General features: G+C 46.4%; 7 protein-coding genes across 12 annotated transcripts; 4 read left to right on the top strand and 3 right to left on the bottom strand.

Moving 5' to 3' along the window:
* Positions 1 to 217: 217 nt before the first annotated feature.
* LOC9656631 (endo-1,3;1,4-beta-D-glucanase) lies at positions 218 to 2,128 on the top strand. The gene is made up of 7 exons (XM_002973802.2): positions 218 to 650; positions 885 to 906; positions 994 to 1,129; positions 1,199 to 1,289; positions 1,378 to 1,467; positions 1,536 to 1,636; positions 1,795 to 2,128. Exons 1-7 carry the CDS (start codon positions 515 to 517, stop codon positions 1,933 to 1,935), a joined length of 717 nt encoding a protein of 238 aa, XP_002973848.1. The 5' UTR covers positions 218 to 514; the 3' UTR covers positions 1,936 to 2,128.
* LOC9643044 (reactive Intermediate Deaminase A, chloroplastic) lies at positions 1,950 to 3,909 on the top strand. 2 transcript variants are annotated; one of them, XM_002973803.2, is made up of 7 exons: positions 1,950 to 2,312; positions 2,555 to 2,673; positions 2,994 to 3,038; positions 3,118 to 3,191; positions 3,341 to 3,390; positions 3,486 to 3,614; positions 3,666 to 3,909. In XM_002973803.2, the coding sequence occupies exons 1-6, from the start codon at positions 2,156 to 2,158 to the stop codon at positions 3,578 to 3,580; spliced, it is 540 nt and encodes a 179-aa protein (XP_002973849.2). In that variant the 5' UTR covers positions 1,950 to 2,155; the 3' UTR covers positions 3,581 to 3,614; positions 3,666 to 3,909. The 2 variants fall into 2 exon arrangements, with proteins under 2 accessions (XP_002973849.2, XP_024534480.1); XM_024678712.1 differs by having other exon boundaries at positions 3,676 to 3,909.
* LOC9643045 (phosphoglucan phosphatase DSP4, chloroplastic) lies at positions 3,808 to 6,623 on the top strand. Of its 5 annotated transcripts, XM_024678708.1 has the most exons (14): positions 3,808 to 4,047; positions 4,095 to 4,203; positions 4,279 to 4,360; positions 4,430 to 4,506; positions 4,562 to 4,641; positions 4,704 to 4,784; positions 4,841 to 4,973; positions 5,025 to 5,084; positions 5,126 to 5,187; positions 5,233 to 5,344; positions 5,406 to 5,465; positions 5,527 to 5,637; positions 5,695 to 5,850; positions 5,897 to 6,623. In XM_024678708.1, the coding sequence occupies exons 1-13, from the start codon at positions 3,827 to 3,829 to the stop codon at positions 5,818 to 5,820; spliced, it is 1,314 nt and encodes a 437-aa protein (XP_024534476.1). In that variant the 5' UTR covers positions 3,808 to 3,826; the 3' UTR covers positions 5,821 to 5,850; positions 5,897 to 6,623. The 5 variants fall into 5 exon arrangements, with proteins under 5 accessions (XP_024534476.1, XP_024534475.1, XP_002973850.2 ...); XM_024678707.1 differs by lacking the exon at positions 5,897 to 6,623 and having other exon boundaries at positions 5,695 to 5,895; XM_002973804.2 differs by lacking the exon at positions 5,897 to 6,623 and having other exon boundaries at positions 5,126 to 5,182; positions 5,249 to 5,344; positions 5,695 to 5,895.
* A 1,380-nt stretch (positions 6,624 to 8,003) lies between these two features.
* On the bottom strand, positions 8,004 to 9,854 carry LOC9656632 (probable leucine-rich repeat receptor-like protein kinase At5g63930; the record flags this gene model as incomplete). Its single annotated transcript, XM_002973995.2, has 1 exon — positions 8,004 to 9,854. A coding segment is annotated over one exon (1,851 nt), but the record flags the coding sequence as incomplete, so codon positions are not given.
* A 2,132-nt stretch (positions 9,855 to 11,986) lies between these two features.
* On the bottom strand, positions 11,987 to 13,618 carry LOC9656633 (serpin-ZXA). The gene is made up of 2 exons (XM_002973996.2): positions 13,098 to 13,618; positions 11,987 to 12,840 (listed from the first exon to the last, which is right to left on the bottom strand). The coding sequence occupies exons 1-2, from the start codon at positions 13,539 to 13,541 to the stop codon at positions 12,055 to 12,057; spliced, it is 1,230 nt and encodes a 409-aa protein (XP_002974042.2). The 5' UTR covers positions 13,542 to 13,618; the 3' UTR covers positions 11,987 to 12,054.
* Positions 13,619 to 16,086: 2,468 nt separating this feature from the next.
* LOC9656634 lies at positions 16,087 to 17,335 on the top strand. The gene is made up of 4 exons (XM_002973805.2): positions 16,087 to 16,602; positions 16,845 to 16,933; positions 17,009 to 17,147; positions 17,208 to 17,335. The coding sequence occupies exons 1-4, from the start codon at positions 16,422 to 16,424 to the stop codon at positions 17,267 to 17,269; spliced, it is 471 nt and encodes a 156-aa protein (XP_002973851.1). The 5' UTR covers positions 16,087 to 16,421; the 3' UTR covers positions 17,270 to 17,335.
* Positions 17,336 to 18,291: 956 nt separating this feature from the next.
* LOC9643047 (probable plastidic glucose transporter 2) lies at positions 18,292 to 21,284 on the bottom strand. Its single transcript, XM_002973997.2, has 13 exons — positions 20,576 to 21,284; positions 20,372 to 20,489; positions 20,253 to 20,320; positions 20,069 to 20,201; positions 19,907 to 20,006; positions 19,734 to 19,846; positions 19,588 to 19,681; positions 19,375 to 19,528; positions 19,172 to 19,318; positions 19,037 to 19,110; positions 18,891 to 18,979; positions 18,719 to 18,833; positions 18,292 to 18,651 (listed from the first exon to the last, which is right to left on the bottom strand). Exons 1-13 carry the CDS (start codon positions 21,282 to 21,284, stop codon positions 18,460 to 18,462), a joined length of 2,106 nt encoding a protein of 701 aa, XP_002974043.2. The 3' UTR covers positions 18,292 to 18,459.

Raw genomic sequence — 21,284 nt, forward strand, 5'->3', positions numbered from 1 at the left:
GCAATCGCGTGCCGCCACGTGGTGAGGTGAAACCTTCTTCACCACGGATGTATTTACGGCGGAGCGGTAAACCCTAGGCTCCCCAGCCGTGCCGTTCGATGCCGGGATCGTGGGGCTCGTACGCCGGCACGTGGACAGCAGGTGGTATTTATCCTGCCGTTTGTGGAAATGGTATTCGCGTTTAAATATGATGGAATTTCCACAATTAGGCGGCACAGTAAAGCTCTCGGTACTTCGCCAAAACCCCCCTTTTTAAGCTTTTTTTTTCTCTCTTTTTATTCCTCTCTCCTCCTTCGCATCTTCCTCTTCGCTTCCCTCTCGAAGCGTGAAGGAAGATCACTGGTGTGCTGTCCGTAGGCGCCCTAGAAAATCTTGTGGCGCTAGTGGGAGGGAGGATCAAAGCCGCGGCCCTAGGCGCTCAAGATCGAGCGCGCCCTTAACGGATCGCTCGATCGTCGCGGCGTAGCTATAGATCTCTTTCTTGCGAATCGGGGGAATCAATCGAGGAAATATCATGGCCGCGGGAGATTGCTGCGTTCCTCCGGCGTCGCATTTCTTCGACAACAGCGCGGAGAGCCTGGGCGTGCGAGCCTACACCAACGGCGCGCAAGGCGCTACCGAGGCGGTGATCTTGGTGTCGGATATATTCGGTACGCAAATTTCTTGCTTTCCTCCCCTCCAATTCTCTCCCGCAGCTCCACCAATTCTACCGCCAGCAAGAATGCTGGTGATCCATTGCATTGCCATTCACTGTTCGCGTGTAGCATCGCTCTCGCCACTTGAAATTTTCCTTCGCACAATCGCTTTGATCGAGTCCCTGTTCTTCTTTTAGCTTTCTTTTCATTTCTTGTGCTTCGAGAGGCTAATATTTGCTCTCTTGCTAGGATGGAGCAGTCCACTGTTGAGGTGGGTTTTGCACTGCTCTCACGCGCCAATCTTTCATGCTCTCGAGCTTTGGAAAATTCACTGAGCTTTTTTGTTTCTGGGATACAGGAAACTAGCGGACAAGGTTGCTGCTGCTGGCTACCTGGTTGTAGTTCCAGACCTTTTAAACAATGATCCATTCAAGCCTGCCGAGAGTGGAAGTCCCTATGCAACATTCCCCGCGTGGATCAAGAACCATGAACCGGTAACTTTTAAGTTTTCGTATGAAACTCTCATCTGTTTCTTATCGGAGCTTTCCCTCTGCCTTCTGCAGCCAAAGTCCATACAACAGTGCAAGAAGATTGTGGCACTGCTAAAGTCGAAAGGTATCACTTCGATTGGAATCGCTGGCTTCTGCTGGGGCGGTAAGTTAAATCGAAATGTTTCCCATCAATTTATTTTGGCAGTGGAGTAGCAGTACCGAGCACTAATATCTCTTCTATGAGTTTGCAGCTAAAGTAGCAGCCTTGATGGGAAGGGAGGACAGTGTGCGGGCAGTCGTGCTGCTGCATCCCTCCTTTGTGACGGTAGACGATATGCGAGGTGCGACAAAGCTTTTGATTTTCGTCTCGCTGTTCGGGCGTGTAGATTCACCCAAGCTTTTCGTGCAGAGATTCGTGCGCCCGTGGCGATCCTCGCTGCGGAAGTAGATCAGCGAACACCCGCCGCGGTGATCGAGGAATCGCGTGCAATCCTTGCGAGCCGTGCTGAGGTTCGCTTTGACAATTCGCCTTTTTGCGTTCTTCGCTTGCTTGCGTTTGTCGTGTTTTCAAGGTTGTGTGCGTCATTGCCGCTGCTCTGTGGTGCTTGGAGCCAACGTAACCGGAGTGGAAGCTTTTGGTTTTGCTAACACCTTTTGCCTTCTCTCAGGTGGAGAGCTTTATCAAATTCTTTCCGGGAGCTTCTCACGGCTGGACTGTGAGGTACGATGTGACCAACTCGAGGGCCGTGGCCCAGGCCGAGGAAGCCCACCAGGACATGCTAAGCTGGTTCTGGAGATTCCTCAAATGAGAGGAAAAGTGGGAGAGCTTCTATAAAAGAGAGCGAGGAAAGGGACAAAGGAAATTCGTTTTGGTTCGTTCGTTTTCACAGGACAGGGAAGACAGCGAAAGCAGTTTTGTTCGCCCAGCAAAAGTTTTACTTGTTAGTGGTAGTGTTCTTTCTTAAAAAGAGTGGAATATTCCCCGCGCGGGGTTTTAGGGTTCTTGAGTTTTTTGGTGGCGCCATCGCCATGGCAGGGTTGCTCATGCGCATTCACTGCGCGGCAGCTCCCCCGGCGATCGCCACGGGGTATCTCAAGTGCGGCGGCAGCAGCTCCCGGCGCGTCAGGCGGATGGCCCGGCTCGCATCTACCAGCGCGGCAGCCCAGGGCATGGCGGAGATTTCAAGTAAGTCGTTTTCCAGGGAGCGCAGATTTCGTAGATTATATGCTTAGATCGCGTGCGTGCTCGCCATAGCCGTGCCGCTTCCGCATTGGCAGCAATTCTTGACCCTGATTAGAGATCAGAGGCAGCATGCGAAGAGATCTCCTCTTTTTTTTTTTTTTGGATTCTTTGCATCGTTCTCCTCTCTTTCTTTTTCTTTCCGAGAAGGAATCAAATGCTTGTAAAATGTGTGTTTGTTTGTGTAGAGAAGGAAAAGGAGGCCGTTGTGACAGAGCGAGCTCCAGCTGCTCTTGGACCTTACTCACAAGCAATCAAGGCCAACAATCTCGTGTTCGTGTCAGGTGTACTGGGGCTCATTCCCGAGGTATGCTCAGCTTTTCCAAAGCTTTTTCCTTTGTTTTTTTCCACTCCTCTACTGATGAAGCATGAATGTCATCGATTGAAGAAAGGAAGAGTGGCTTGTCAGTTGAAAGGTGAATGATTGATTGAGCAAGCAATGCAGTGCTTTGTTTCATGGGATTCCATTGTTTTGTTTCATGGGATCGCATTGCATTGCATGTAAATTGCCCTCTTTTCGTTTTCCTGTGCTTCTGCTTTCCATGCTCGCTCTCTAAGTACGTTCGTGTCACGTCATGAGTCGGGAACTTTCACTTCATTAACCAGCGATCTCGCCTCCCTTTACAGACTGGAAAATTTGTTTCTGACAGTGTCGAAGGACAGACCGAACAGGTAGGGTGTGTTATTGTGTTGTAGTTTTCGGGCAGGGCGTTTTGATTCCTCTATCGTTTCTCCTTTCTTTTCTGTGCAGGTACTCAAGAACATGGGTGAGATTCTGAAAGCTGCCGGTGTTAGCTACAAGTCTGTGGTGAAGACAACTATCATGTAAGGGTGTCCTCTCTCTTCCGATCGATGCTTGGCTTCACATTTCCCTGTCGCTATGCCATTTATCCATCGCTGTTTCTGCTTTGGTTGTGTGTCATTCATCAGCTGGCTAGCTAGACGCTTTCTGATGTCAACTTTCGAATTCCTAGGCTGGCTGATCTTGCGGACTTCAAGGCAGTGAATGAGATTTATGCCAGATGTAAGTGAGCTCCTTTTCCCTCTTGCTTTACTTTGCTCTCTTGGCTTCCTCCAGGGGGGAATTAATTCCAGTGAGATACCGTGCGGCTTGTGCAGATTTTCCAGCTCCAGCTCCTGCACGATCCACGTATCAAGTAGCTGCCTTGCCTTTAAATGCCCGTATTGAAATCGAGTGCATCGCTGCGCTGTGATGTCGCTGGCAACCGGACCGAGTTTAAGACAAAGGTTAGTCGACGATTTCATTTGGAAAACGAGATTATAATGTTTGATCAACAGAATTGCGTAGGGAAGAACCGGAACAACAAACGTTCGATGCCAAAGTAGAAAATGTAGAGAAGAAAAGCTCTTCAACGCTTACAAATCGAGGAGAGAGACATAAAAGACGATCCAATAATGATTGAGAGACCAAGGTGAGCATATTCTATTGATTCGTTGGAATGCCTCTCGTTGGCATTTGCAGTGCTAAGTATTGGCACTTTACACAAGCACTCCAAATTCAAACATTATGTTTGAAGGCAAATGTAGCCCTAGGCCTAGAAATTTTATTTGTCACGTGGCATCTCGTGTTCGTTGTGGAAAATCACGCTATGGCGGCGGAGGCGCTGTGCCCTCGCCTGGCGTTTCTTCAAATCCAGCGCCGGGCGCTCTCCGATCAAAGGTATGCTCGATCTAGTTCATAGCGTTTCAGAATTTCTCAACTGGTAGGCGCTTGGATCGATCCAGAATCAGGTTAACACGAAGGGGTGGAAGAATGTGGACTCTCTGTAAGCGCGCTTCGATTTCTGCCCAGCGATTCGTGGTGTCCGCCTCTCATGTAAGCTATGTTTCTAGAGATTAGAGAGGAAATGCATTGGTGGTTTTAATTCACATTTGGTTCCAAGCTAAGCAGTCTTCCGAGGAAGAAGGAAAGGAGGAAACCTCGAAGAAAGCTGATGATTATAGTGCAGTGTTCCAGAAGATAACACAGTCTGGTATGAAGCCTTGTTTTTTTCTCTGGTGCTTTTTTCTGATCGAAGAACGAACTTTTGTTATTCTTTCAGACTTGACTTATAGGCATGAGCTGGGGATGAATTACAATCGTGTTCTCCCGAATCTCATCGTTGGTTCCTGCTTACAGGTTCTCTTTTTCTTTCTTTTTTCTTCTCGAGTTGCCAATAGCAACAATTTTCCAGAATCCTGCAGATGTCGATCGCCTAAAGAAAGACGAGAATGTTACCACGGTGTGCAACCTCCAGCAAGATCCTGATATGGCGTAGGCTCTGTTTTCTTTGTCTCTGCTAAGTCTTCTAGCGTCCTCACGGATGTATTATGCAGGTACTTCAACGTCGACATCTCTGAAATCCGTGATCATGCGAAGGAAGTTGGCGATTTTAATCATCTTCGACTGCCAATTCGGTAAAGCTGACTTGAGAAATTTTGTAAGCAGTTTTCTCATGGTTTTATTCTTGCAGGGACATGGATGGCTTTGCTCTTAGAATGCGGCTCCCGAGTGTCATTGCTAGCTTGTATCAGGAGCTCAAAGACCGCGAAGGAACACTCTATGTCCATTGCACAGCTGGATTGGGAAGAGCTCCTGCTGTTGCTGTAAGCTCATTTTTTAGCGTTTAAACGTTTTCATTTGTTTGCTGTGCGCAGCTTGGCTACATGTTTTGGGTACTCGGCTACGATTTGCATGAAGCGTACCTTCTACTCCAGGTAGGCAATAGTGTTTCTACCAGCTTACCCTTTCTTTGCAGTCGAAGCGGAAGTGTGTGCCAAGCATGGAGAACATACGTGCAGCGACTTGTGATCTGGTACTGTAAGCTCTTTCGGCTTTGTTTCTTAAAACTTAATCGCCTGGCAGGAAATCTGTCGATCAGCTCACAGGAATGACCAGAAGTCCCATTGGATTGCTCTACAGGAGAGGTACCTGCGAGCATGTTGAAGTTGCTGGTCTAGACATTGGCTGGCATTCTGTAAGTACTCAAGTTGAACCTGCGTCTGAGGCCTTCTGTTTTTTTTCTTTCTTTTTTTCAGCGCCTGCCATTCAATTTCATATCGAGAGATGGTCACTGGACGTTAGAACACGAACTTCCTGTAGGCTTCTGCGCTATACGTACTTTTCTTGGCTCACTGAGCGAACTTCCGATTCAAACAGGTTGGAAGATACGAGTACAAGTATGTGATTGATAAAGAGCGATGGACTTACAATCCTCACGCTCCTATAACGAACCCAGACAGAAAAGGCAACTACAACAACTACATTGAGGTATGCTATGATCAATCCCTTCGCCCGATCACAAACTAAATCGTGTATCTGTTCCAGGTTGTAGACTCCGATCCCGAGAACTGGGAACTCCGGCAATATTGGAGGAAAGAAGACGCGAAGCTGACCGACGAGCAGCGGAGCGTGATCCTGGAGAAGCTCGAAGCCATGGGAAGCGAGCTCTGATACCACTAAACTCCGGCTATTTGTATGAAGGTATTCTTATCAATTGCAAACAGATGTGGGACTGATGTTTATGAAGAGACTCCAAGGCTGGACGCACATCTGGGTGGATTGGTGTTGTTGGCCTCTTTGCTCCACTTGCTTCCATAGTTCCCAAGGCTGGATTTGCTTCTCGAGGTAGAGCCGCCGCTCTTTCTAGCTCTTGGAGCAACTGAAGAGACAGAACAGGATCAACCCAACCCAACGAAGAAGAAGATCAAGATCTCTACAAGATCACGAAGGAGAGAACCTGCAACATCGTCAATCCTGGGATCCGTGACGGAAGTCTTGGCGTGTCCGAACCAAGGCGGTGGATCCGACTTCATGGCGTGAGACGGCGGATGGATCTTCAAGGGGGCCGTGATATCGGTGTGGGGGACCGCGTAGAAAGGATTCACGTCCTCCTTGGGCACCGAAGGCACCGGCTTGGCGAAAACTATCCTGGTGAGCGAGCACATCCTCCGGTGGTGGCACGGTGGTGGCACGTCCTTGAGCTGTGGGCTCTGGGAGTGACTGGGGACCGCTCGATCCAGGCACTTGGTGATGTTGGTAACCAGGCCATGGTAGCTCTGCTGGTACCGCCGGTTGAGGGCGTCTTGCTTCCTCGAGGTTCTTCGTCTCGCGGGTGCTGGATCGAAGGGGATTGGCGGGCGACCAGCCTTGCGATTGAGAGGCGGTAGCTTTGGAGCCGGCATTGGCCCCTGCCGTTAAGCCGCGCTCTTGTAACTGTAAGGTTTTCACGTGACAGGGAATATGCTACTAGGATCTTTTGCATGGCAATTAGAAATGATCACGTAGTAGGCTGGCTGGTCGACTCTTAGTTTCTCCTCTTCAATGTCTAATATATCAAAGATGCATCCCTTGCCTTCCAGAATCGCTTGTTTCCAACATTGAGCTTTTACTATAGAGGGCTCAAAACATTCTAGAATATTTACGGCCAGGACCTAGGAGAGCGGCAGCAGAATTCAGACCCTGTAGTGGAGGTTAAAACGCCAGTTGGTTGGTCACGAAGGATTGTGGTCAATAATTTATATAGTCAATCTTTGATCAGCCAATGCAATCTTATACTCAGTTTCTTATCATGATGTGTGTTAGTTTCTTATGACCTGTTTGATATATCAAGGTGATATGTTTTTTTGGAGTGGTTTGCCTGATAATTACCATACTTTAAAAGAGCTGGCGGGCCAACTACCTGGGCAATGGTGGCCAGGGTTGGGTGTGCCAATGATCCTTTGTGTGATAGGGTTGGGATTCCAATTACAAACTTCACTACGTTTTTTCCATTGCCTGAAAACTTATTGGCAAATCTCACCATCAATCTTTTCTGTGTTCAGTATAAACTTTTAAATATGTGGTAATCTTTTGTTATAATTTAAGATTGTTAGTACAGGTTATTTGGGCGGAATGAATATCGGCCAGCTCAAAGAGCTCTTGGTCTCGGGTCCAAAGGCTTTAGCAAGTCGAGGTTTAATGGCAAGTGGTTTACATGTGAAAAGAGACGCTCATGATGCTATGCACAATAAGCCAAATGATGTGGTCAGCATTATGTATAGAAATATATATGGTTTTTTTAACTCTAGCACCCCAATACATTCTTTCATGTAGTTTTCTCACATAATATATTATAATTCATACACTTCTCTTTTTGGTTTGCTTAGCAAACCTCTAGAGGTAGTGAATATACTTAAATATGCTTAAATATTTTAAAATATTCTATCACCTAATGGTTATTATACATTTTAATTAATTTCATGTTTATAATTTATAAGCATATTTATCATTTAAACTTTCCTAACACTTCATAATATATTCTCGTTTAGTCTACCATCTAACTATTGCCCTTTATGATATCCTAGGTTACACTTAGGTTACACGTCAAATGGAGAACATAGGGGTTGGGGTAATGGATGGTCTCTATTGGCATGGTATGGGGATTGGACTCGGGTTTGGAATATGTGGCTTCTGTATTGGCATTGGTCTTGCTTGCATTGGCTATGCCATTGAAAAATTTGCTGACAACATGGGTAAAGTTGGTGACTCTATGAGAAAGACGAAGTGGAGTTTGCTGGAAATCATTGTAATTCTCATTAAATTTACATCTATAAAACTGCTCCAAAGGAACAAATTTAGAGGTCATCTTTTAGGGCTTATAAAGCCAGGTAGAATGCGGGTATGAAGCTGGCAACAGTAGCAATGGCGAATACGAGGCGCGAGAATTTCTCATCTTCTCGAGGCGCCGGCATTGCGCCACCGCCATCCTCCTGCCGGCAACGATTGATCAAGGGGTATCCACAAAGGTTGTTGTTTGATCCGAAACTCGAAGGGTCAAATCTGGTGTTAAATCCATTCCCGCCTGGAATGCGTCCTTGCAGATGGTTCCCGCTGGCATTGAAGCCCCCCAGGAATCCTAGCTGGGTGAGCGACCAGGGAATCTCTCCTTGCAGGCGGTTGCTCGAGAGGTCCAGAGATTCCAGGTTTTGGAGCTGACCAAGCTCGCCAGGGATGCTACCGCTGAATCTATTGAAGGATAGGTTCAAGTTCCTGAGGCCGGCGAGCTTTCCAAGCTCCGAGGGAATGGTGCCAGTGAGATTGTTGGAGGAGACATCTATGGAGGTGGTGGAGGAGTAGATGTCACCAACAATCCTGAACTTTCCTTTCCAATTGAGGAGAATGGAATAGCCCTCCATCTGTTGGAAAAACTCTCGGCTGCTCTCGAAGGCCTGCCTCCAGTCAAAATACACACTGTTGCCAAAGTGTTGGATCCACTGGGTGAAGATTTCCTTCCAGTCCAGGATTCTGGGAAAGAAGAGCACAGTGTTCCTGTTTCCCGAGACGTCTTGTAGGCCGCGCAGTCCCTCCAGCCTTTCGGGAAGCGGTCCTTGCAAGTTGTTGTGCGAGAGGTCGAGGATTTGCAGCGAGGACAAATTTCCGAAGCACCGTGGAATGGAGCCTTGGAGATGGTTCCAGGCGAGGCTGAGTACGTGCATGTTGAGAAAGCCGCACAGTGGAGCCGGCAAAGTCCCCGTGAGATGGTTCCGGCTCAGATCCAGGAACACGAGATGGCTTCTGCTGGTGGTGATCATGCCGAGATCGACATTGCCACTTAAGTTGTTCCTGGAGAGATCAAGCATAACCACTGTGGTGAAGTAGCTTGGTGGAATGGAGCCCGAGAAGTTGTTACTACCAGCCGAGATGGTCAACAAGCTTGGCAAGCTTCCAACTCCGGCAGGGAGCTCGCCACTGAGCCAGTTGCCAGAGAGAGTCAGAAAGACGAGGGAGGTGGCGCTGTTGATGCTCGCTGGAATGCTGCCTTGGAACCGGTTACCAGAGATGTCGAAATCGCGGAGGCTTGACGTAAACAAGGAGCTTGGAAGTTGCCCCTCGAGCTGGTTACTAGAGGCGTAGAAGATCTCCAGTCGCGTACAGTTGGAGAAGGAGGGAGGAATGCTGCCGGATATCTGGTTTACATTGACGCTGAAGAACTTGAGAGTGTCTCTACGGCAGACGTTTGGCGGCAGCGGTCCGGTGAGGCGATTGAGCGCTACGTCGAACTCCTCGAGCTCAGAGTGGAGGCCAAACTCTTGGGGGATCTCGCCAACAAAGCTGTTTTGGAAGAGCCACACACGTTTCAAGCTTGGAAGCCTGGCGAGCTCCACAGGGATTTCGCCGCTCAGATTGTTGGCTTGGACGTAGATTCCTTCCAGATGAACGAGCCGAGAAACGTTGCGAGGAATGGGTCCAGTGAGGGAGTTTTTCCAGAGGAGGAGCTCACGCAGCATGGCAAAGCTCCAAATCTCACCAGGTATTTCTCCGCGCAGCTTGTTGTTCGCCAGTGACAATCTTCTCAGGTTTTTCGACGTGATGTTCACGGGAATTGTGCCGGTCAGGTTGTTGCCGGAGAGGTCCAGTTCCTGTAAACTCGGCAGGGTCATCACATCCTGCGGGATTCCCCCTTGGAGCTCATTGTTTGAGAGATCAAGCTGCGACAACCGACTAAGATTTCCAAAGCCAGCGGCTGGGAGCTGCCCCGAGAAAAGATTGGAGCTCAAGTTGAGGTACCTGAGCTTGTTGCACGATCCCAGAAACTCTCTTGGAAAGCCTCCACTGAAGCTGTTGTTCGACAGGTCGATGCTCTCCAAGTTTGGAAGCATGCAAAGCTTGGGATAAAGCTGTCCGCGCAAGCTCATACCGGAGAGATTCAGTCCTTGAACCGAGGAACTGGAGCTGTCGCACGCCACTCCAATCCAGACGCATGGATTTGGATCTCGGCTGGTGCTCCAGTCGCTTAAGATCCAGGTCGTGTTGCTCTCCAGATTGGATCGAAACTGCAAAAGAACCGCAACCTCGTCCTGTAAGAGCGCAGAGCCTGGAGATGGAAGCAGTGGCGCCAAGGAAAAGAGGAGCAGTGAAAACCATATTGCCGCGTTCATCTTTGAGACGCCTCTGGCTCGCAAGAAGTTATCTAAGGCAACGATGAACAAAATAGAATTTTTCTTCTATCAGCGATTCGTTGAAACGACTTGGAGGAGATCCTTGGAAAGCTTCGTTCCGCTACATCTTTAAAGAAAAGAGTGGACCTTGGTGAAGAAGAAGAAGTGAAACACGCAAGTAAATATGAAGAGTGTTCCTTTGGCCCCGTCAAAGGAACTGTTATTGCCATTGACATTCATCGTCAACCACTTCATGCAAGGATTTGTTTTCCAGTAAGGTGGCAGGTCAAGCGCCGCTTGGCAATACGACCATCTTCGTGAGTCTTGTTAATCAGATCCTCTAGCGGCGAGAAATTGGCCTGGACAGAAACCATTGTCTCCAGATGTTTCGAAAGCCAGGGAGCCGCACTAGAGCACCAATCACTGTTTTCTCTGCATTATTGGATTCCAGCCGACGCAAATCACCATCTTAAACACTCCCTTGTCCGAAAGGCCTAGATAAATCCATGCGCCCCTCAAAGCGATGGGATGAGCTAGCCTTCCATTTTATCTGCTTGATCGAAATGTATGCAACATGTGGCAGCATGGACTCTCAGGTACCGATCTATTGCACCTACCTCGGATTCTTCACCAACGAGTTTCTCGATCTACTTACAGGGAGCTGCACAATAGGATCGAACTTTAGCTTGCTATGAAAGTAAAAATAATTTGCTACTCCAACTCTTGTCATTTTGATCAATTGGAAGTTTATAACTATAATCATGTTTATAATTTATCAACACAAGGCTCAAGAAAGGTTTTGGATATGGCATAGGATTAATATGTTATTATACAGCTCTTTATGAACACATTATAGATTGTTTTCCACACAGCCCAGCGTGTAAGTATGCATGGTTAACAGCTTTTTGCTTCTAGGCAGTATATTTGTATAACACCAGATGGCTGTTGCTGGTGATCAACATCGCCGCTTAAGTTGTTCCTGGGCATGACCACTATGGTAAAAGTAGCTAGGCCGAATGGAGCCCGAGAGTTGGCAAGCTTCCAACTCCTGCACTGAGCCAGTTGCTAGAGAGAGTCAGAAAGGCGATCGCTGGAACGCTGCTTTGGAACCGGTTACCAGAGATTCGAAATCACGCAGGCTTGACGTAAACAAGGAGCTTGGATCGCCCTCAGGTTACTAGAGGCGTAGAAACAGTTGGAGGAGGGAGGAATGCTTCCCGATATCTGGTTTACGTAGAACGCTGAAGAACCTGAGAGTGTCTCTATGGTAGACGTTTGGCGGCAGCAGTATCGTCGAGGCGATTGAGCGCTGCGTCGGACTCCTCGAGCTCGGAGTGGAGGCCGAACTCTTTTCGGGATCTCGCCGTCGAAGCTGTTTTGGAAGAGCCACACACGTTTTGAACAAGCTTGGAAGCGTGGCAAGCTCCACACCGCTCAGATTGTTGTCTTGGACGTAGGTGAACAAGCCAAGAAACGTTGCGAGGGAATGGCCAAGCTCCCAATCTTACCAGATGTTTCTCCGCTTAGCTTGTTGTCCGTGACAAATCTTCTCAGGTTTCTCAACGTGACCTTCGCAAGAAAATAGCAGTAGTGTTCCTCTGGTATTTCCATTTGAAAATCATTTGATTCACCGTGAACCGCAAGGTGGCACGTCAAGGGCAACCTTGTTAATCAGATCCTCTGGCCTGGACAGAAAACCATGCGCTAACTTTTGTTTTAGAAATTCAAACAAGAAAATACTATAGATCTAGTACTAGCGTAGCTGTACTCAAACACTTGGATCGTTTACGTGTCCGACGAAGAGCACCACCCCAGTGGCATCCTCTCTCACCAAAAACATAAACGGATGATCCGCCACGAAGTCTTCGGGCTCCATCTGCACATTCAAAGCCCGGAGTGTCACCACCGCGGCGCTGGCGGCGGCGGCCTCGGTCCCCTCCTCGTTCACCTCCACAAACGCCTTGTGAAAAACGTCCGAGATGAAGAGATCGTCCCCCGGAGAGCCTTCCACCATGCCCGAGAAGTCGGCGTGCGGCGGCGAGAATGCGAGGTCCAAGCCCATCCGCTTGAGCAGCTCCGGCGCTTGGACCCCCAGCGAGATCTTGAACTTCGGGAGCTGGAAGTCGCCCACTTCCACCTCGTGGATGCCCGCGAGCGCGTTTCCCATGGATTCGGCGTCGTGGAGGCTGCTGACGAGCGCCGGCAGGCCCTGGAGCTCGGCCGGGAGGAGAACGTACATGGAAAAGCTGCGTGGGTCGTCGCCGCGCTGGTAGGGGAGGCGGAGGACCTTGAAGGAGCCGTGGTTCTTGATAAAGTGCTTCTTGCTGCTGCGCATCATAAGGACTTCCTTGGTCTTGCCGCTGGGGAGGTGGAAGATCCCGTCGCGGGTTTGCGATGGATCCAGCTGCTTCTGCCAGGCGCCCTTGAAGTAGATCGCGCTGGCGAGGATGAGGCGGGTTTGGGGATCCACCGAGCCCTCGGGGAGGAGCTCCTCGATCTTCTTCTTGGTTGCCTCCGCCACCCACGAGTTGACGAGACCGCGGGATTCTTGTGCCTGGCATCTCAGTTCGCTATGTGAGAACTATCCAAGAACTCAAAGAAACAAAGCAATTCATGATCGCCCAAGCTCGAAGGAAAGACGATTCATGAATCACATCGATCACATCGATCAAAGAAACAAAATCACGATCGCCCAAAGAAAAATACAATCTATCGACCATCAAGCAGTGAAGAGAGAAAAGCATGAGCACTTAAGAAAAAGCAAACAGTCGCTCCAATCAAAGAAGAGAGAAAGTGAAGAGCAAACTTTACCTTGTTCTTGAAATCCACGGGCCTGGCAGAAGCTCCATAGTTCTTCTCGATGATCTCCTTGTACTCGCCGCGGAGCTTCAAGCTCTGCTCCACCCAGACTCCATTGGCGAGGCTGAGCTCCGGCGCGCGGGGATCCGATCGCGCCACGCCCAGCAGCACCGAATTGAGCTGCTGCGCGAAATCGTGCATGAGAGACCCGTTTGGCAGCCTGACCACGGAGGTGAGCTGCTCCAGCGTCTGGCCCTTTGCTCCCGCGGCCGCCATCGCCATGGCCATGGCAATGCTAAGCGGAGACAGCACCACATTCTTCTCGTTGTGCTGCTCCTCTCGATCGGTGCTGCTGCTGCCCTGTGGCTTGGATTCCTGCTGCTGCTGCTGCCATACCTGCTTGTAGAGATCGAGCGTGAAGCTCGTCTGATCGTGGATCATCCGGACCAGCTCCATGTCGGTGGTGGTGGTATGCTAGTGAAGATGACCTAATGAGATTAGTGTGTTGTTGCCTGGCACGCGCTCTTTTTAAATTAAAGGTCATGGACACGTCATAGATTGATCACAGTGAAATACCTTGACGAATCCACCACAGCCGAAGAGGAGTGCCACCATTGCCTCAAAGTTGAGCGTCTTATAAGTATTTATTTTTTTAGATAAATTTTAAAAATGTAAATATATGTACATATTACCTTGCCTAGGTATATAATAATATAACATATGAATTGTTTATTCGGGATTGAATCTACTCCATCCATTTTGTATATAAATAAGGGTATAAATCCCAATCAATATAATTATTTCTATATCTTGAGCACATATTTATATTTATCTTATGGTGGTGAAGTGTTTTATTAAAAAAGCTCATCTATTTTTTTCTTCTTCCATAATATTTCTTCCTCAATTTTTCTTACTTTCTCCTTTTTGTATTAATGCTTTAAACACTTTTTTGTTCAAAGAAGGGGGGATAAAGGATGGACATGAGTCTAACTTTAATAATAGAGTGAGAATGAGTGGATATGGTAGTGGAATGAGTATGAGCCCAAATCCTAATCCACATATTTATAACTTTCATAAAGAGTTATATTGAATAGTTGTAATAATGGAGTGAGGTCGAATATACATGGTAAAATAAAAATTACCACAACAAATCAAATGTTTCAAAATTTACATTTTCTTTGAAAAAGGCATAAAAAGAATGTAAAAGATAAATGGAGTAAGTCTAACTCCTTATATGCGGTGTTAGATGAAGGTGAAAGTGATAAATCTGAGTTAATACAAGTCTTAAATATTAATCCAAGGAAAGTAAATGATTATAAATTTAAGTTAATAGAGTTGGTGGGCAGACTTAAAGGTAGGATGTGTTATTTGCTATAATAACATTTTGTAAATTGAAATGACTCTTAAAGTCCTTTCCTTTAATTTAGTATTAGGCTTCAAGGTTAGTAGCTGCACTCTAAACCCTATAATTACTAATAAATAAATTTGAAATTAATATAGTTTAAAACATCTAATCATTAATTTTTGTTTTAGCTACTAATTTTAAAATGTGACAAATTAGTTTTATGAGTACTTAAGATATGGGAATAAATACATTAATTGGGGTTAAAACCCCTACTTATATACATGAATAGATGGACCAGATTTGAAAATTTTGGACCATAGTCTATAATCATGTAACAAAACTTTCAAATGTTTCATTTAAGTTATTTCATTTTTTCATTTTCTAGAAGGGAGGATAGTGTAATGTTTGTAAATATATATATATATATATAACACTTTACCTAAGTAATTTTAATTATAGTACTATAATGTATAGAATTTCTAAATCTGGTCCATCTAAATTATAATTAAATACCTAATAATAAGTTAATATAATAATTACTTTGTGATTGTCTATGATAAGAGGAAGTTTATATAGAAAAAAGGAGGTTAAATGTCAAATTATTTATTTCAAAGTTGAAATGTCATTTTCACACATTTCAAAATAAAATATTAACAGAAAAGCCTAAAGTATAAGTTTGTTTAACATATTAAATGAATTTAATTTAAATTATCATAACATAGCTAATAAAAACGTTATTTTATTTAAATTTTATATAACATAATTTGTAGTGCATAACATGAATAGCATAATTTATAACATAAATATTATACTTTTAAAACTTTATTGAGTTTAAAAATTAATCTCCTCTACTATTACAAAATCCTTCTAATGAGTACAATTTAAAATTTAATTTAAATATACTTAGTGTATTTAATATATTATATTTATTATTTTTCTAAAAAAATATTTATAAAATTAAATTTCAAAGTGTGTATAACATTTTTTGGGTTTTGGGTTGTAGATTGGATAGTGTGAATAAATACAAACATGGAAAATGAAAATTTTATTTATATTATTACTATGTTTTTATATATAATTTACATATATTATTGAACATATGTAAAGTAGTAAAATGATGTGCCAAGTATCTTCTGTCTCATTATAAATATTTTTGTAAAAAAAAGTATAAATATCATATTATATAGAATATGTTTATGTTTTTCTTCCATTTATTTTTATTTATATAAGTTGTTATATGTTTTAGTTTTTTAATTAAATATAATTTTAATTTTAATTTTTAGAAAATTAGTTATTTTATATACAACCAAATTTTTATCCTTTAGTCTTTTATAATATTAATTCATTGCATATATATATATATATATATATATATATATATATATATATATAAAGTTTATTAGGCAAAGTAACTATCTTTAAAATGATGTAACTATTTATGTTTTTAAGTTATTATAAATAAATTATATTATTATATTGTTATAAATACTTTTATTTTCCTAATATAAATTTATTTGGAAAAAATAGTTTGAAAATAATTAAAGCATAATATCAAATTTATTATTAACACAATAGTAAGTCCACGTTTATATTTAATTACATCTGTAAAATAATATAAGTACATGACTTAAGTAATTAAGGACACTAGTAAAATTATATTCCGGGATTGGGCTTTTTGGGCGGGTGTGCGCTGTGTGAGAGAATCTCGCGCCAGGGTACGCAAGATCGGCGCTATTCCTTGGCCGCACATCGCAATCCGAGCTCCGGCGGGCTGCCGCGAGCTGATTCATCTCCGCGATCGCTGCCCGCCCCTTCAAATGTGGCTTCTTGCGTGCTGCTCAAGCAACGCAATTTAGATGCGCCGGGAGGCAGTGGCGTCTGCGGCGGCGCCGAGACGACGCCCGGGGGCAGCGGCGGCGGTGAGGCGTTGAGGCGGCGATGGGCGCTGGAGTTCTAGGTCTTGGTGCGCAATTGCTGGTGGGCTAGGTCATATGGCACAGACTGCTGCGGGAGGCAATGGATCGGGGGAAAGATCCGTGAAATGCTCGTACAGGAGGGTCACCATGCTGATTTGCACCGTGAATTTGATCGCGGTGCTCTATGTTCTTCACAGCTTGCTAGGTCCCCGCTACTTGAGCTCCTCGTTAGCTAGCGTTGCTCGTGGTGGTCACGGTAAGCTTGCCTCTTTCTTTCCTTCTTTTTCGTCTTCTTTTCCTCTCTCGTTCGTTCTTCCTTCTTTCCTTCTTTCGTTCTTCCTTTTTTTCTTTCTTTCGTATGAGAAAAATTCAGCTCTAGGAAAATGTGCCTGGCCAAAGGAAGAACTTGTCAAGCGGGGATGTTTACTTGTCTCTCCTTCTTTCCCGCTTTGACAAAAAACTATTTTTTTCTTTGAACCTTACTCGATTTCATTCCAGCGACTAAGTACTCCGAGGAGGAGCTCCAGAAAATACGAGAGTCGCTGGAGGCCCGGAAAGCAGTGGAGCCTCACGAACTTATGAGACGGGTTTGTTCGTTCTTTTCTCTCTTTAGATCGCAAGAACAAAGTGAGCTAAAACAACAAATGGTGTTGCGAATCCAGGTGAAGGAGATTCAAGACGAGGCCGATTCCGATGTGTCCAGGACCAAAGAAATCGGCAATGCCCGGCAGAGAGCCGCAGACGTGCTCGCGCAGCGTCTCAAGGAGCTCAAGGAAGTGAACAACCAGATAAATCAGCAAGGTAACCTCTGATTCCTTTCGTGACTGTCAAAAAAAATCTCAAGGCTTCCCTTCCAAGCAGCGCTCGAGGAGTGGCGGAAGAAGAGGCTTGAAGGCGTCAAGAAACGCAAAGAAAAGATGTAAAAATCACACACAGTCACACGAGAGAAAGCATCCTTTATTATTCGTATATAAAAGGTTTTCAAATTCGATTTCCCGGGAAGGGAGGAGCCCTAGAAAAAGAGCAAAGGTTTTTTAGGGTTTGTGGAGCGCGATGGATCCAATTAGCTTGAAGCGAAGGAGGCGACGGGGAAAGAGAGGGGGTAAGCGCAGCCGAAGCATCAATTACAACCATGGGAAGTCGTTCGCACCATCGAATTCGCCCCCTGAGGGCGACGCTCATCCCTTTGCTCGATTCGGCCCACAGGTAAGAACAGCTGATTGCTCAGTCCCCTATGGCGGCAATTGGAGTGGAGTGAGTGGAATCGGAGGCAGCGCGGGCGCGATGGACGAGCCCTACGTCCCTGAATTTGTCGTGGCCCCGCCTGTCGGTGCGATCGATGCTCCGCGGTTCATCTCTCCAATTCCGACTAGTTTATTGAGATTTGGCGAAGCCGGTGGTGGCGGCGGAGGGGGGAAAGGATTGCTTGCGTCGCAAAAGCAACCCCCCTTTTTCAGCCTGGATGATCTGCCCGAGTTTGTCTTCCCTACATACGCTTTCTAATCACCATAAAAAATCTAAGCCTCAAATTAAACATGGCACAAACCTGACAAACCCGATGTCATTAGCTCTCGTTTGCCACGAAAGGCCAGAAATTCTGACAAAAGTATGTTTACATTTGAATGTCATTATCTCTCCTAAGTCTTTGTTTGTCATAAAAGGCCAGAATTAATAATATGTTATCATAGACCATACACAGAGGACCAGCTTCTTGAACAAAACTGGATCCAGCCTCAATTGTCGAACTGCTTGGGATTGTCACTAAAAAGGATTTTGCTGTCACCACCCGAGTTTGCAGCTCTTCACTACACAGGTCTTCTCCTTTCATCCCAAGTAACAAGCCAGTGCTAGAGTTTAAAGCATGATCTATATTCCATCACATGGGAACTCTCATATGATTGGAAAAACAGGATTATAGAACATACATTGTGGTGTCTTAATTTGGACGATGACAGCTTATATAATCCTATGACAGCGTATAACTGATGAATGTTATAGCTGTGATAATGCTTGCACACGACCTCCTATGCTTACCTTTTGTTTAGGTTTCTAAACACCGAATTATCTTATGGGATCTAGAACAACATTTACAAATATACTTTATCAGACTCTTTCATGTTGGGGGCTCTGATGTAAGTAGCAGCGCCTGGATCTCGTCCAGCGTCTTCCCCCGCGTCTCAAATATCATCTGGCTCACGAAAACGGCCGCCACAACGCAAACCATGGCGAAGAACGCGTAGAGGGCCGCTGCGCCGTATTTGTGAAGCAGCTGTAGGAAGGTGAGGCCAACCACAAAGTTGACAATCTGTGGCATCAAAGAGAAACAAAGCTTCTTCTCAGTGTCTCGGCCGAGAAAATCCCATAGCGCTTACCCAGTGGATACACATTGCTATTGACATGGCTTTGGCTCTGATACCATCCGCAAAGAGCTCGGGTAACAAGAGGCCTGGAACCGGCCCGGCTCCCAGCGCGAACATCATCACATACCTGCATTTTTTTCCCTCACAAGACAAGGTAGTGAGAAATAAAGACACGTTTGCTTACGTTAGAGTCGAAAAGACGGCGAGACTGCCCTGAATTGGTGCTAGCAGCGGGAATGCAGCTGCTGACGCTTGAATCGCCATGGCTACACCCTGCAACATCAAGAAAAAGGAGGAGATATACAGTTGTAGGGTTTTAAACTTGTATACCATGCCAGAGAAGCTAAGGATCAAAAGCGGTCTCCTGCCTTGCCTGTCCATGAGATACGTTGCCAGTAAAGATGCTACATAAACGGCATAAGCAGGCTCAGATCTGTCGACCACCTCGAATGTGGAGAGACGTACCGAAAAGATTTGCTATTCCAACACATATGCTCGCGTAGACGTCAGAAGTGATTCCCGCCTGCCTGAAAACCGTGGACGAAAAGTAGAACACGGCGTTGATTCCTGCGAGCTGTTGGAACGCAAAAAGTGCAGCTCCAATCAGGACAACTGCAGAGTGAAGTTTTGGAAACAAGTGTTGCATAAAAAAAGAGCTGTATGCGTACCTCTAGAATACTGCCGATCCAATAAATCACACCATGAACGTCTTCGCCCGGCTTCAAGCTGCTCTTTTACCAGAAGATCGGACATCGCTTCTTTGACGTGCAGGGGGCCCCAAAGTCGTTCCAGCGACATCTCGGCTTTCCCATATTGCTTCCTCTGTAGCACAGCATCAGTCGGAAAAGTGGGAAAGGAAAAATTAAAAACAAAAGAGCTACCTTGAAAAGCCAGCGAGGGCTCTCAGCACAAAACTGCATTGCTACCGCAAGTAAGACAGCAGGTCCTGTTGATATCCAAAAGCAAACCCTCCACCTGCAATTTCTTAACTTGACAATCGAAACACCTTTAAGTGATTGAAGTTCACCAGCCGATGATGGAAGAGGAGGGAAATCCAGCTACAAGTGCTCCAAGGATCCCACAACATCCAGCAACTTGGAGCAAGCTTCCATACGCACCCCTCACAGCCGTCGGAGAAATCTGAAAGAAAGAAAAGGATGGCACTAACTATGACAAAACTCTTGGGTATGGCTATCTTACCTCAGAAACATAGAGAGAAGCGAGTGGTCCACTGAGTCCCAATCCCACGCCCACGAGAAATCGGCCATAGAGCATCATCTTGAGAGACATAGAAGACGCACTACATTGATCGCAAGGCATGAGAAAACAAAGAGGGAAGAAATAAAATCAAGAGAAACATACCACAAAATGGCTCCGGCGATCATAGGAACGCTGCTCAGCTGAAACGCGCGGCGCCGCCCGACGCCATCCGCGATGAGGCCACTCGCTGCGCATCCTACAAACGCGCCTCCAAGGAGCAGACTCACCAGCAGCCCTGCGCCCCGGTCTCATCACCAAGAACTCTAAATTTTTTAGAGCACAGCACCTTGGGCTATGGCGCTTCCGCCAAATCCGAGGTCCTGAGCGATGTACTGGAGTGGCACATTCACAACTCTGGAACGAAGAAAAGATATTCGCAAGGGAAGAAAATTCAAAGAAAAGTACCCGATGTGGTAGCCAAACAGGACGGATGCGATCGTGGCCACAGCGACGTGAGGAAGCGAGAGATCCCAAGGCGGATCGGAGCGATGTGATGGAAATGTCACTGGAGGATCGCCTGCCTCTGCCACAGAAAGAAAACATCCATGAATTCGGCCAAGAACAAGCAGAGAAGATCAAGAACACGGGAGCTATGCATTACAAAGAAACCTGGAGCTGATCGCTGCTGGTCCTCCCGTGCCGATGGCGTCGCCAGTAGGCGGATGTATCGAGAAGTCTCCCCGATCTTGAGCTTCACGACGGGATTAGAGATGTTCCTCTCCTCCTCCTTGGCGAGCACGAGCAGTCCACTGGTGTTCTTGAGAGAATCGACCAAACCCTGGCTGCCGCTGCTGCTCCTCGGACGATCTCCCCCTGATTCTTGGATGGTCGTGCTGCTCCCAGGGAAATTTTCGTTGCTGCCGCTTCGACAGATCAGCTCCACCGATCGCGGCGCTGCTCTGGACGATGCCGATCTTGCTGTTGTCACAATCGTCGAGGAGCCGCGCGCTGGCGATCTAGATCTGGAGGCTCTTCCTCCTCCATATTCCCCTAGATGACCTATATTTCCTGTTCTTGGAGCCTGGAAGCGAACGGGGAGAGCCACGAAATCCAACCGCCTACCCGGGCGCCTGGCTCGCACCAAGGATTTACACTTGCAGCTTGACGATTTCGTGCGAGTCCAGAAGAATCCCTGCTGTGACCTGTGGCAGATCGTCGCCCCGGGCGCCTCGAGCGCCTGCGAAAGCCCTAGAGCGCCGCTCCTGGCGTGTGGAAGAATCGGGCGCCTGCAAATGAGACCAGCGGATGGATGCCCTGGGAGAGAATTGGAAGAATGTGTCGCCTTGGATCGGTCACCAGGAGATGGATCCGTAGTCAT

This window comes from Selaginella moellendorffii, unplaced genomic scaffold, assembly GCF_000143415.4.
Source record: "Selaginella moellendorffii unplaced genomic scaffold, v1.0 SELMOscaffold_23, whole genome shotgun sequence".
Taxonomy (NCBI): Eukaryota; Viridiplantae; Streptophyta; class Lycopodiopsida; order Selaginellales; family Selaginellaceae; genus Selaginella; species Selaginella moellendorffii.